The 11,778-nt window shown below is 42.9% G+C and overlaps 1 protein-coding gene and 1 non-coding gene across 2 annotated transcripts; both read left to right on the top strand.

Moving 5' to 3' along the window:
- The first annotated feature begins 235 nt into the window (after positions 1–235).
- On the top strand, positions 236–892 carry LOC142839559 (large ribosomal subunit protein eL20-like). Its single transcript, XM_075955784.1, has 2 exons — positions 236–404; positions 626–892. The coding sequence occupies exons 1-2, from the start codon at positions 236–238 to the stop codon at positions 826–828; spliced, it is 372 nt and encodes a 123-aa protein (XP_075811899.1). The 3' UTR covers positions 829–892.
- On the top strand, positions 441–571 carry LOC142839622 (small nucleolar RNA SNORA68). Its single transcript, XR_012908792.1, has one exon. It is a non-coding gene; the product is annotated as a small nucleolar RNA SNORA68 (small nucleolar RNA).
- Positions 893–11,778: the final 10,886 nt, after the last annotated feature.

An 11,778-nucleotide genomic window follows, 5' to 3' on the forward strand; every position in this document is an offset into this window, starting at 1 on the left:
GTCCCAGGCAGGGACAGCACAGTTTCCCAAGTGGCTGCAGCAGGCCACAAGGAGAGACAGACAGACGGGCACACCATGAGAACACACCACAGGTCTCTGAAGGTGGCTAGTCCAGGGCAGGGAGTCACAAGGCAGTGGAGAGACAGACATGCATGCATGTAAACCTAGGTTCAGCCTCCAGTAGAAAAATAAAAAAGTCCCTACTAGATCAAAAAGAGACAGTTTAGATATGAAAATGCTTTGTGATTCCGGGGAGATTGTGTACTGTGGGCAGGTATTCGAGAAGTCCCCCCTGCGCGTGAAGAACTTCGGCATCTGGCTGCGCTATGACTCCCGCAGTGGGACACACAACATGTACCGCGAGTATCGCGACCTGACCACTGCTGGGGCTGTCACACAGTGCTGTGAGTCCTCACCCCTGCCTCTCTCCCCCACCCTGCCCTGCACCCAACCCAAGAACTGCCACTGTCTGTAGCGGCTGTTTAAACAGTGGTGCACACAGCAAAGGAACTTCGTCGCCTTTGGGGGGCTGTGCAGTGCCCCCCAGAGTGAATCAGGAGGTTCCACAGCCCTGGGAACAGGTGCCCTGTGAGTGCCTGAGGCTGACTACCTTCTCCGTCCTCAGACCGAGACATGGGTGCCCGGCATCGTGCCCGTGCACACTCCATCCAGATCATGAAGGTGGAAGAGATTGCCGCCGGCAAATGTCGCAGGCCAGCTGTCAAGCAGTTCCATGACTCCAAGATCAAGTTCCCGCTGCCCCACCGTGTTCTGCGGCGCCAGCACAAGCCTCGCTTCACTACCAAGAGGCCTAACACCTTCTTCTAGACCCAGAGATCACTGAATAAAACTTCAGAGTTCTAAAAAAAAAAAAAAAAAAAAAAAAAGAAAATGCTTTGTGATGAATCAAGTTTTATCTAATAGAAGGAAGGATACTATTTCAAAAATTCCTTTTCTTGACAGGTGGTGGTGACACACTTGGGAGGCAGAGGCAGGCAGATCTCTGTGAGTTCGAGGCCAGCCTGGTCTACAGAGTTAGTTCCAGGACAGCCAAAGCTGTTACACAGAGAAACTCTGTTTCGAAAAACCAAATAAATAGATAATAAACAAAATTCCTTTTGTTGGCTAGACAATAGGCAGGCTGTCCTGCTTAGACACACATCAAAAAATGCTACCAATAAAACTGGGCTGGTGGCATACCCCTACAATCCCAGCACTTGGGAGATGGAGGCAAAATGGTTAGAATTTCAAAGCCATCCCCAGATATACACACACATTTGAGGATATCTCCAAAAGACCCTGTCTCCCACTGGTGAGATGGCTCGGCAGATAAAGACATGGGCCGCCAAGTGTGACAACTTGAATCCAATCCCAGGGACCCACGCTGTGGAAGCAGGGACCCAAGTCCCACAAGTTATCCTGTGATCTCCATTGTGCTCAGGGTAGCAAGCAGGACCCCATCCCCACCACATCCTTGTCAACACAAACATAGCTTTCATCCTGAAGGAAATAAAAGATAGTTTATTCTAGAGACAAATTTAAATGACTAAGTCCTGAGAACACAGATGCAGGTTACCCCCAAATTCCATATTCCAACATGGAGGCAGTTTCAGAGTTTCACAGAACAAAGAGAGTCATCAGTCAAGTTTTAAATACATCGATGAGATGAGGTCGGAGAGTTGACTCAGCAGCTGACAGCTCCTGTTCTTGCAGCTGGTCCGGGTTCAGTTTACCAGCACCCACACGGTGGCTCACCGGTGTTTGGGATTCAATACCCTCTTCTGACCTCCACGGGTACCAAGCGTGCACATGGCGCACACTCATACACAAAACAAACAAACCATCAGAGAGGTGGCTGCAGCAAGATGGGGAAGCTTCTCTATACGCCTCAGACGCTATCTGAGGACATTCTTAACTTTTGGCGTTGGTGGAAGCTAGGGGTCTGTAAGCTAATAGATTCCAAAGGCCTTCGTGAGTCATAGGATGGTAACTCTGACACAGAGATGAGCAAGGAATGCTTATTCAGGGACTAAAGCAAGCCTGGGATAGGTAACTCACCTCTGGACCCGCAACATCCCAACCTCTCCACATCCCTGCAGCTGTCTCTGCAGACAGCTTCTTTTCAGGGGTTCTCACGGACAGTTCCCCCGGCTGTCCAAGTGGTCCTCACATTACCCGTTAACTATTATAAGGTCCTCCGTGGCTAGAAAGCTCATTGCTGGGTCTGAGGAAGATGAGACTGAGTAGTGAGCAGGAAAATAGTCTTCAGAGGAGAGGAATCGCTGGGAACCACTAAGAACAAAGCTCTTTTTTTTTTTTTTTTTGGTTTTTAAAGTAGGGTTTTTTTTGTTTTTTTTATTGAGAAAAAAAAATTTCCGCCTCCTCCCAGCCTCCCACTCCTCTCCCTCTCCCCCCACTCCTCTCCCCCTCCCTCCACTCCTCTCTCCCTCCCTCTCCAGTCTGAAGAGCAGTCAGGGTTCCCTGCCCTGTGGAAAGTCCAAAGACCTCCCCCCTCCATCCTGGTCTAGGAAGGAGAACATCCAGAACAAAGCTCTTAAGCCAAGCGTGATGGCACACGCCTCGATCCCAGCACTCAGGCGGACCTCTGTGAGTTCAAAGTCAGCCTGGTCTACATAGGAGTGCCATGACTACATAGAGACTCTGTCTCAAAAATCAAAAATCAAACGGAAAGAAAAAAAGAAGAGAAAGAAACTCCTGGGTCATATAAAAACTATTGGCAGCATGTTCCAGATCTGACTGTTTCTCTTACCGCCTCCATATCAGTCACATTTACCTTGACATATAATAGGATTACTTCACTTAAAATTAACATAATTAAGAATGCAGTTTGGCCCAGTAGAGTAAAGGTAACAGATGAAGAAAACTTGCATTTTAAATAACCCAGAATTTACATTTTTAAAAGCCAGCTTCTCTGTCACACTCTTCTCTAGACGGAGGTGCAACTCTAGGGGAGTCACTGTGGTGTTGTCTCATTCTGTTTGAATCTGTCTAGTTATACTTTAGGACATCTTAGAAACTAGTTTGTTTGTTAATAATTTATCTATTTTTATTTTATGTGCACTGGTGTTTTGCATGCATGTCTGTGTGAAGATGTCAGATCTCCTGGAGCTGGGGTTCAGATCTCCTGGAACTGGGGTTCAGATCCCCTGGAGCTGGGGTTCAGATCCCCTGGAACTGGGTGTCATATCCTCCGGAACTGGTGTTCAGATCCCCTGGAACTGGGATTCAAATCCCCTGGAGCTGGGGTTCAGATCCCCTGGAACCAGATGTCAGATCCCCTGGAATAGTTATGAGTTGCCATGTGGGTGCTAGGAATTGAACCTGAACCCCCTGGAAGAGCACCCAGTGCTCTTAATGGCTGAGCTATACCTCTCCAGCCCCCTTAGAAATAAATTTAATCAAGAAACTTAAGGTATATAATATCATGAATGTTGTTATTAAAGATTCATGTCTTTTATAATTTGGATAAACAGAGTCAACCCAAACTTTTGAATGTCTCTGGTTAGGGTAAATGGAGTTAAAGTTTAATTTAAAAATTACATTTTTTTTCTTTAACCAGATTATACTTAATAATGAGGATGTATATAAAGAAGATATATATTAAAAAGACAGTGAAAACATGAATCTTATAAATATAAAAACTAGTTTTGAATGAGATAGGGATTTATGGTAAACAAACAGCCAAAGCAAAAATATGATTAATAAACAAACATAATATCTTCATTTATAAAGTCATTAAGCCAAGATTAGTATTATTTTGCTACTTAGAAATGTACCTTTTAGCCAAGCACTGGTGGCATTTAATCCTTTAATCCCAGCACTTGGGAGGCAGAGGCAGGTAAATCTTAGTTTGAGCCAACCTGGTCTGCAAAGTGAGTTCCAGGACAGTCAGGGCTATACAGAGAAATCCTGTCTTGAAGAAAAACAAAGAAAAGAAATGTACCTATTGGAATATTAAATATCACTTAAAAATTCTAGATCTAATTATAAAAGTATTTAAGAAACATGAAAAGTGAGAGACATATTTATTTACACAGGGTACTCAACAGTCAATGGCATTGAAGATTGAAGTCAATCAGCATTTTCAAAGTCTACATGAATGTGTTCCCAGATGACGTGAGAAATCACTGCCTAGGATTTCACAGCCCAGGAGTGAGGTAGGACCTGGATATGGTTTGTCTAGGAATCAGAATCAGTCTTTGATGTGATCTCTTCTTTCTTTTGGTTGCTGAGATAATCTATTTCCTTTATCCTTTGAGAAAGACTCATAACTACTTTAGAATTTCAGTTATCATAGTTAAATCTTTTGCAAATACAATAAAAGAAAGCTCTTTAGTAGAGTAGTGCATCCCACATAGGTTACACTTTCTACCTCCAGTCTAGCCTACTTAGCCTTAAGTCGGTTATAGGTCTAGAGGTAACTATTGGTGCGCCCTGAGGGACATCAGTGTTATCTTGCCAGGCATCTTCAGAGAAAGTCACTGATGGTTTAGTAGACAATGAGGCATTGATTTCTTCAGTCAAAGTCTGCAAAGGCAATAATTCAGGGCCTGGGGACAAGAGTACATCTTCTGCTAAGGGAGGAGAGACTACTTCCTCAGGTGAGATAAACCCTTGAGAATCGGAGGATTTGGGATTCTCAGCCTCAATAGGGTCCTCCCACACACCTGCATCCCATGCCACAGAATACCATTATTTACCAATAATGCCCATACTTTGACTGCAGACCTCCTCATAGGCTCTGACTTGAATTTTTGCTGTAATTCAGCAAACCTTCTAATGAGGGCTTTAGTTTGATTTTCCACAACTACTCAACGGTAAAAAAAAAAAATAATGGCATCTTGAAATTTGCAGGCAAATGGACAGAACTAGGCAAAACCATACTGAGTGAGGCAACCCAGACCTAGAAAGACAAATATAATAAGTACTCACACATAAGTAACTTTTAGACATAAAGCAAAGAAAAACCAGCCTATAGTCCACAACCCCAGAGAACCTAGACAACAAAGAGGATCCTAAGAGAGATATACATGGATCCATCTAGGAAGGAGAAAAAGACAAGATTTCCTGAGTAAATTGGGAGCGTGGGGGTGGGGGAGGATGAAAAGGGAGAGGGGAGGAAGGAAGGGGAGTAGGGAAAGATGTATAGCTCAAATAAAAACAAAAAGAAAGAAAGAAATCTTTAGACTGTTTATGTGCATCCAAAATGAGTCAGTTTTATTACTGAGTTCATTGTCCTTCTGTATATTTGGAGATGCTAGAAGTTGTTAATTTTATCAAGGAGCACGTCCCTTTCCTTTGTCAATTTATCCAGAGATGCAAAGAGCAAGTAACCAGCAGCAGCAACATTTTCCTTATTTTTCTACAAGTTGTCAAAGGTTTTATATAGAGAACCACTAAATTCATTGCTTCTTGAAATTCATAAGGCAGGATAATCAAATGCATTGTCTCCTTGGGTTTGTAAAGTAGGACTGGTACAGAAAGTCTTTCCCTGTGTCAACGAGCTCAGGACTATTCCCCCTTTCTATCAGATTCAAAATATCTGGGTTGGGGCTGGAGAGATGGCTCAGTGGTTAAGAGCATTGCCTGCTCTTCCAAAGGTACTGAGTTCAATTCCCAGCAACCACATGGTGGCTCACAACCATCTGGAATGAGGTCTGGTGCCCTCTTCTGGCCTGCAGACATACACACAGACAGAATATTGTAAACATAATAAATAAATATTAAAAAAAACCAAACAAACACTTGAACAGTTTTAAAAAAAAATATCTGGGTTTATGTTGAAGATTTTAATCTACTTAGAGTTCAGTTTTGTGCAAGACGATAAGTATGGATCAATCTGCATTCTTCTATGTGAGCCATCCAGTTTTACCAATAACTTTTGTTGGATGTGCTATCTTTTTTCCAGTGTGTATTTCTGGCTTCTTTATCATAAATCAGGTGTCTGTGGGTACGCACTTATTTCTGGGTCTTCAGTTCAATTCTGCCAATCAACATGTCTGTTTTTGTGCCAATATCATGCTATTAATATTACTATAGCTCTGTAGTACAATCTGAGGTCAGGCATGGTGAGAACTCCTATAGATCTTTTATTATTCAGGAGTATTGTAGCATCCTGGGTTGTTTGTGTTTCCATATAAAGCTGAAAATTGTCTTTTCAAGTTCTATAAAGAATTGTGTTGGATTTTGATGAGAATTGCATTGCATCTTGTTTCAGTTAGAATTTTATTGTTGTGAAGAGACACCATAACCACAGCAATTCTTATAAAGGAAAACATGTAATGGGGCTGGCTTACAGTTCAGAGGTTTAGTCCATTGTCATCATGGCAGGAAGCATGGCGGCATGCAGGCAGCCATGGTGCTGGAGTAAGAGCTGAGAGGTCTGCACCTGAATTTCCAGGCAGCAGCAGGAGAGGCTGTCCCACTGGGTGTGGTTTGAGCATATATGGAACCTCAGAGCCCCCCCCCCCACAGTAGTGCACATCCTCCAACAAGGCCATAGCTACTCCAACAAGTCCACACCTCCTAATAGTGCCACTTCCTGTGTGCCAAATACTCAAACACGTGAGTGTATGGGGGTCATTCCCATGCAAACCACCACAACTCTGTAAATTGCTGTTGGTAGGATGACCATTTTTACTATATTAATCTTACTGATCTAGAAGCACGGGAGATGTTTCCATCTCCTAATATCTTCTTCACTTTCTTTCTTCAGTGTATTAAAGTTTTGTTTTTTGTTTTTGTTTTTGTTTTTTTTTTTTTTTTTGGTTTTTCGAGACAGGGTTTCTTTGTGGCTTTGGAGCCTGTCCTGGAACTAGCTCTGTAGACCAGGCTGGTCTTGAACTCACAGAGATCCGCCTGCCTCTCCCTCCCGAGTGCTGGGATTAAAGGCGTGCGCCACCATCGCCCGGCTTTGTATTAAAGTTTTTATCATAAAAGTCTTCCACTTGCTTGGTTAGTGTTACCCTGAGATTTTTATATCATTTGAGGCTTTTGCGAAAGGTGTTGCTTCCCTGGTTTCTTAGTCTGATTGTCATTTGTACAGGATGGCTACTGAGTTTTGTGTGTTAGTTTTGTATCCTGCCACTTTGCTACAAAGTGTTTATCAGCTGACAGAGTTCCTTGGTGGAACTTTCAGGGCCACTTATTTTCTGTTATCATCTACGAGAAGTCAAAGATACTTTGACTGCTTCCCTTCCTATTCGTATCCCCTTGATCTCCTTCAGTTGTCTAATTGCTCTAGCTAAGACTTCAAGTACTTCCAGCTGGGCGGTGGTGGCGCACGCCTGTAATCCCAGCACTCAGGAGGCAGAGGCAGGCGGATCTCTGTGAGTTCGAGACCAGCCTGGTCTACAAGAGCTAGTTCCAGGATAGGCTCCAAAACCACAGAGAAACCTTGTCTCGAAAAAACCAAAAAATAAAAAAATAAAAAAAAAAAAAAAGACTTCAAGTACCGTACTTAATAGGTGTGGAGAGAGTGAACAACCTTGTCTTGTTTCTGATTAGTTTCTTTGCTTTGAGTTTCTCTCTATTTTGGTTAATGCTGACTGTGGACTTGCTGAAAAGAGGAAAATTGGTCTGTAATTCTCTTTCTTTGTATGGTTTAGATATCAGAGTAACTGTGGCCTCATAGAAAGAGTTGGGCAATGTTCTTTCATGAAATAGAAGAGTATTGAGTTCATCTCTTCTTTGACAGTCTGGTAAGTGTTACCATAATAGGTCTGCCTTTATATGTTGTTTGATCTTATTCCCTTACAGCTTTTAATATTCTTTCTTTGTTGTATATGTTTAGTGATTTGATTATTATGTGTCTGAGAAACTTTCTTTCTGGTAAAATCTATTTGGAGTTCTGTATGCTTCTTGTCCCTTGATAGGTACCCCCTTCTTTAAGTTGGGGAACTTTTTTTTCTGTGACTATGTTAAAAATAGTTTCTGTGTCTTTGATCTGGGTTTCTGATCTTTCCTCTATTTCTATGTTTCACAGATTTGTTATTTTTTAATAGGTCCCAGATTTCCTAGATGTTTTGTACCTGGACTTTTTTTTATTTAGAAGTTTTTCCTGAGGTATCCATTTCTTCTCTCTTGTCTTCAGTGCTGAGATTCTCTCAACCATCTCTTGTATTCTGTTGGTGAGGCTTGCCTCTGAGGTTCCTGTTTGAGTTCCCAAATTTTTCATTTCCAGTTTTACTTGAGTTTGGGTTTTCCTTACTGATTCTGTTACCCTGTGCAAGTTGTGGTGGTTTGAAAGAAAATGACCCCCAAAGGGAGAGTCACTATAAGTGGTCTTGTTGGAGTAGGTAGGGTCTTGTTGGAAGTGGAGAAAGTGTATCACTATCGAGGTGGACTTTGAGATCTCATATATGTTCAATTCATGTCCAGTGAAACAATTCACTTCTTGTTGCCTGCAAAATGTAGACCTCTCAGCTCCTTCTCCAGCACCATGTCTGCTTGTACACCACTATGCTTCCCACCATGATGATAATGGACTAACTTCTGAATCTGTATGCCAGCCCTAATTAAATGTTTTTCTTTGTAAGAGTTGCCATAGTCATGGTGTCTCTTTACAACAATAGACACCCTAACTAAGACAAAAGTCTTGAACTGCTTTCATTTCATTCCACTGTCTGTGCTTTCATAGATTTTATTAATGGGTTTATACATTTCTTCTTTAAGGACCTCTAACATGTCCATAACAGCTGTTCTGAAGCCTTTGTCTGATGCTTCAGCTATATTACATTTTTCAACCCTCCTGTAGTAGGGTTGCTGGGTGCTAGCGGAGACATAATTTCCTGGCTGTTATTGATTGGGTTTTTACACTGGCGTCTGGGCATCTGGGTTTGTGATTATTGTAATTCTAGGTACTGATAGCTAGTCTTGTCTTTGTTGGTAAATGTTCTATTCCTTGGTTTCTGCTACCTTCTCTGGTCCTTAGGAGACTATGGTGCTGTATGCTGCCTAGTAGGGACACTAGGCTTCCCAGATAGGATGTGTTTCCTGGTGTTGGGAGCTAGTAATTAGAAATGGGGATGTACTAGATGCAGGGTGGGGTGTTGCTGAGGGATTCTACAGGAGAGAGGAAAGCCAGGTTAAGAGTGGAAAGCTGGGGCTGGAGAGATGGCTCTGTGGTTAAGAGCACTGCCTGCTTTTCCAAAGGTCCTGAGTTCAATTCCCAACAACCACATGGTGGCTCACAACCATCTGTAATGAGGTCTAATGCAATCCTTCTGGCCTGCAGGCATCCATGCAGATAGAATATTGTATACATAATAAATAAATAAATAAATAAATAAATAAATAAATAAATGAAGTGGAAAGCTGTTGACTGAGGTCTCTTTCCCACCAGGTCCCACATCTGTTGACCAGGGTTTCTGTCCTGCCCGGTCCTGCAGCCATTCAGTCCCAAAGAAACACACAGAGGTCTACATTAATTATAAACTGATTGGCCTAGTAGCCCAGGCTTCTTATTAACTAATTCTTATAACTTATACTAGCCTATAATTCTTGTCTGTGTTAGCCATGTGGCTTGGTACCTTTTTCGGCAAGGCAGTTATATCTTGCTTGCTCTGTGTCTGGCTTTCTCTGTGGCTGGGTGATGACTGCAGACTGAAACTTCTCTCTTTCCAAAATTCTCATTGTCCCGCCTCTGCGTCCTGCCTATACTTCTTGCCTGGCTACTGGCCAACACTATTTTATTAAAATACAATTGACAGGGTACAGACCATTGTCCCACAGCAGAAAACAAGCCAGGGACAGTCTTGTTGTTTCAAAGACTTAGTCCATGACCATCTTATCAGGGAGTGTGGTATCAAACAGGGAGGCAAAATGCTGGAGCAGTAGCTGAGGGCTCACATCTGATCAACAAGTGTGAGACAGACAGAGAGAGAGAGAGAGAGAGAGAGAGAGAGAGAGAGAGAGAGAGAGAGAGAGCGCTAACTGGTAACTGGAAATGGCATGGGCTTTTGAAACCTCAAAGCCCACCCCCAGTGACACACACTTCCTCCAATAAGGACACACCTCCTAATCCTTCCCCTACTAAGGACCAAGCCCAGTCTATGGGGGCAATTCTCATTCAGATCACTGCACCTATCTGGGTTTCAGTCTAGTTCTGTGGGGTGGTTTAACAAGTTGTTAAGTCTGGGCAAAATCTCTTTTCAGGAGACAAACAAGCAAAAAAGTGAGCGCTGGCCTTCCAGAGGACTTGAGTTCAGAGTTTGAGTCCCAGTACCCACATTGAGTGACTCAGAAATGCCTGTAAATCCTGCTCCTGGGGGACCCAGAGCCTTTGGTTTCCTTGGGCACCTGCACATACACACACTGAATTTTATTCTTATTTTCTGTTCCTGAGTATTTTGTCAGCATTTATGTCTGTGTGTCAGCTGTTTGCCTGTTTCCCGTGGAGGCCAGAAGAGAATGTCAGATACAGAGAGTTGTGAGCCACTATGTGGATTCTTGTAACAAAACCCCGTGGCCTGGTACTTCTTCGCTGTGCTCTTTCCTCGCTTTTGGACTGACAATGTATATTCTATGCCATTGCATGTTGGAAGTATATGATCTCCTTTTCGACTTTGATTTTACAGGGGTTACGGTTAAGAGATTGCCATGAGTCTTAGAAGAGACTTGAACTTCAGATTTTTGGGCAGTGTTGGGACTATGGGGACTTTTGAAGTTGAACTGAATGCGTTTTTGCATTATGATATGGCTACAAGCTTATGCGGGTCAAGGAGTGGAACGTGGTGGTTTGAATAAGAATGGCCCCCATAGGTTCATATATTTGAATACTTAGTCATCAGGGAATGACACTATTTTAAAAGAATTAGGAGGTGTGGCCTAGCTGGAGAAAGTTTGTTACTAAGGGTCAGCTTTGAGGTTTCAAAAGCCCACGCCAGGCCTAGTCAATCTCTCTCTCTCTCCCTCCTTCCCTCCCTTCTTCTCTCTCTTCTCTCTCCTGCACTCTGCACCCCACCCCCATGCCCCATCACTGGATCAAGAAGTTGCTTTCTGCTATTCCACAGTGCCACGAATGCCACATTGAGTGTTAATCCCACTCAATGAGAGTAAAGACAGTCACCCAAATTCTTTGGTCAAATTGTACAAGCTTTATTTTCAAATAGACCATGCTATCTCTCTCCCTAAGACGGGGTTTGAGAAAATAGCATAAAACATAGGAGAAGGTGGGGTTTATATTAGCCCCAAAACTGCAAAGCTAGGGAGTTTTCAAGGGTTTTTGGTTACATAGGAATTTGGCAGAACATTTGAAAATTGTTGGCAGAACATCTTATCAGGGTGGAGGTTAGGGTATAGGAGTGGAACGCGTTCCAGAAAATGGGTCAAGACTTGGTCAAACCCAGGCTTTACAGAGGACAGGAATGAACATAGTTGACCTTGTAACAAGATGGCTTTTTAATCTTCAAGTAGAGTTAGGCTGGTCCATCACATGCTCCTGCCATGTTGATAATGGACTAAACCTCTGAAATTGTAAGCAAGCCCCCAATTAAATGCTTTCTTTTATAAGGGTTGCCTTTGTCATGGTGTCTCTTCACAGCAATGACTAAGACAAGCAAAAGGAAAAACAAACAAACAAACAAGATTCATTCACTCATTTATTCAATAAGAATGGGGGGGGATATACTTGTGCACCCGGATGTCCATGCACAAGTAAGTGTGCAAGCTTGTGAGCTGAGGCCCAACGTTCCCGCCGCATGCCTTTCTCTAGTGTGCAAACATGTGAGCAGAGGCCCAACGTTCCCGCCGCATGCC

This window comes from Microtus pennsylvanicus, chromosome 21, assembly GCF_037038515.1.
Source record: "Microtus pennsylvanicus isolate mMicPen1 chromosome 21, mMicPen1.hap1, whole genome shotgun sequence".
NCBI lineage: Eukaryota > Metazoa > Chordata > Mammalia > Rodentia > Cricetidae > Microtus > Microtus pennsylvanicus.

Coding starts and splice junctions, on each gene's coding strand:
- LOC142839559 (XM_075955784.1), top strand. CDS start 236: ATGCTTTGTGATTCCGGGGAGATTGTGTACTGTGGGCAGGTATTCGAG. Junction 405..625: donor TGGGGCTGTCACACAGTGCT/GTGAGTCCTCAC, acceptor CTCCGTCCTCAG/ACCGAGACATGGGTGCCCGG.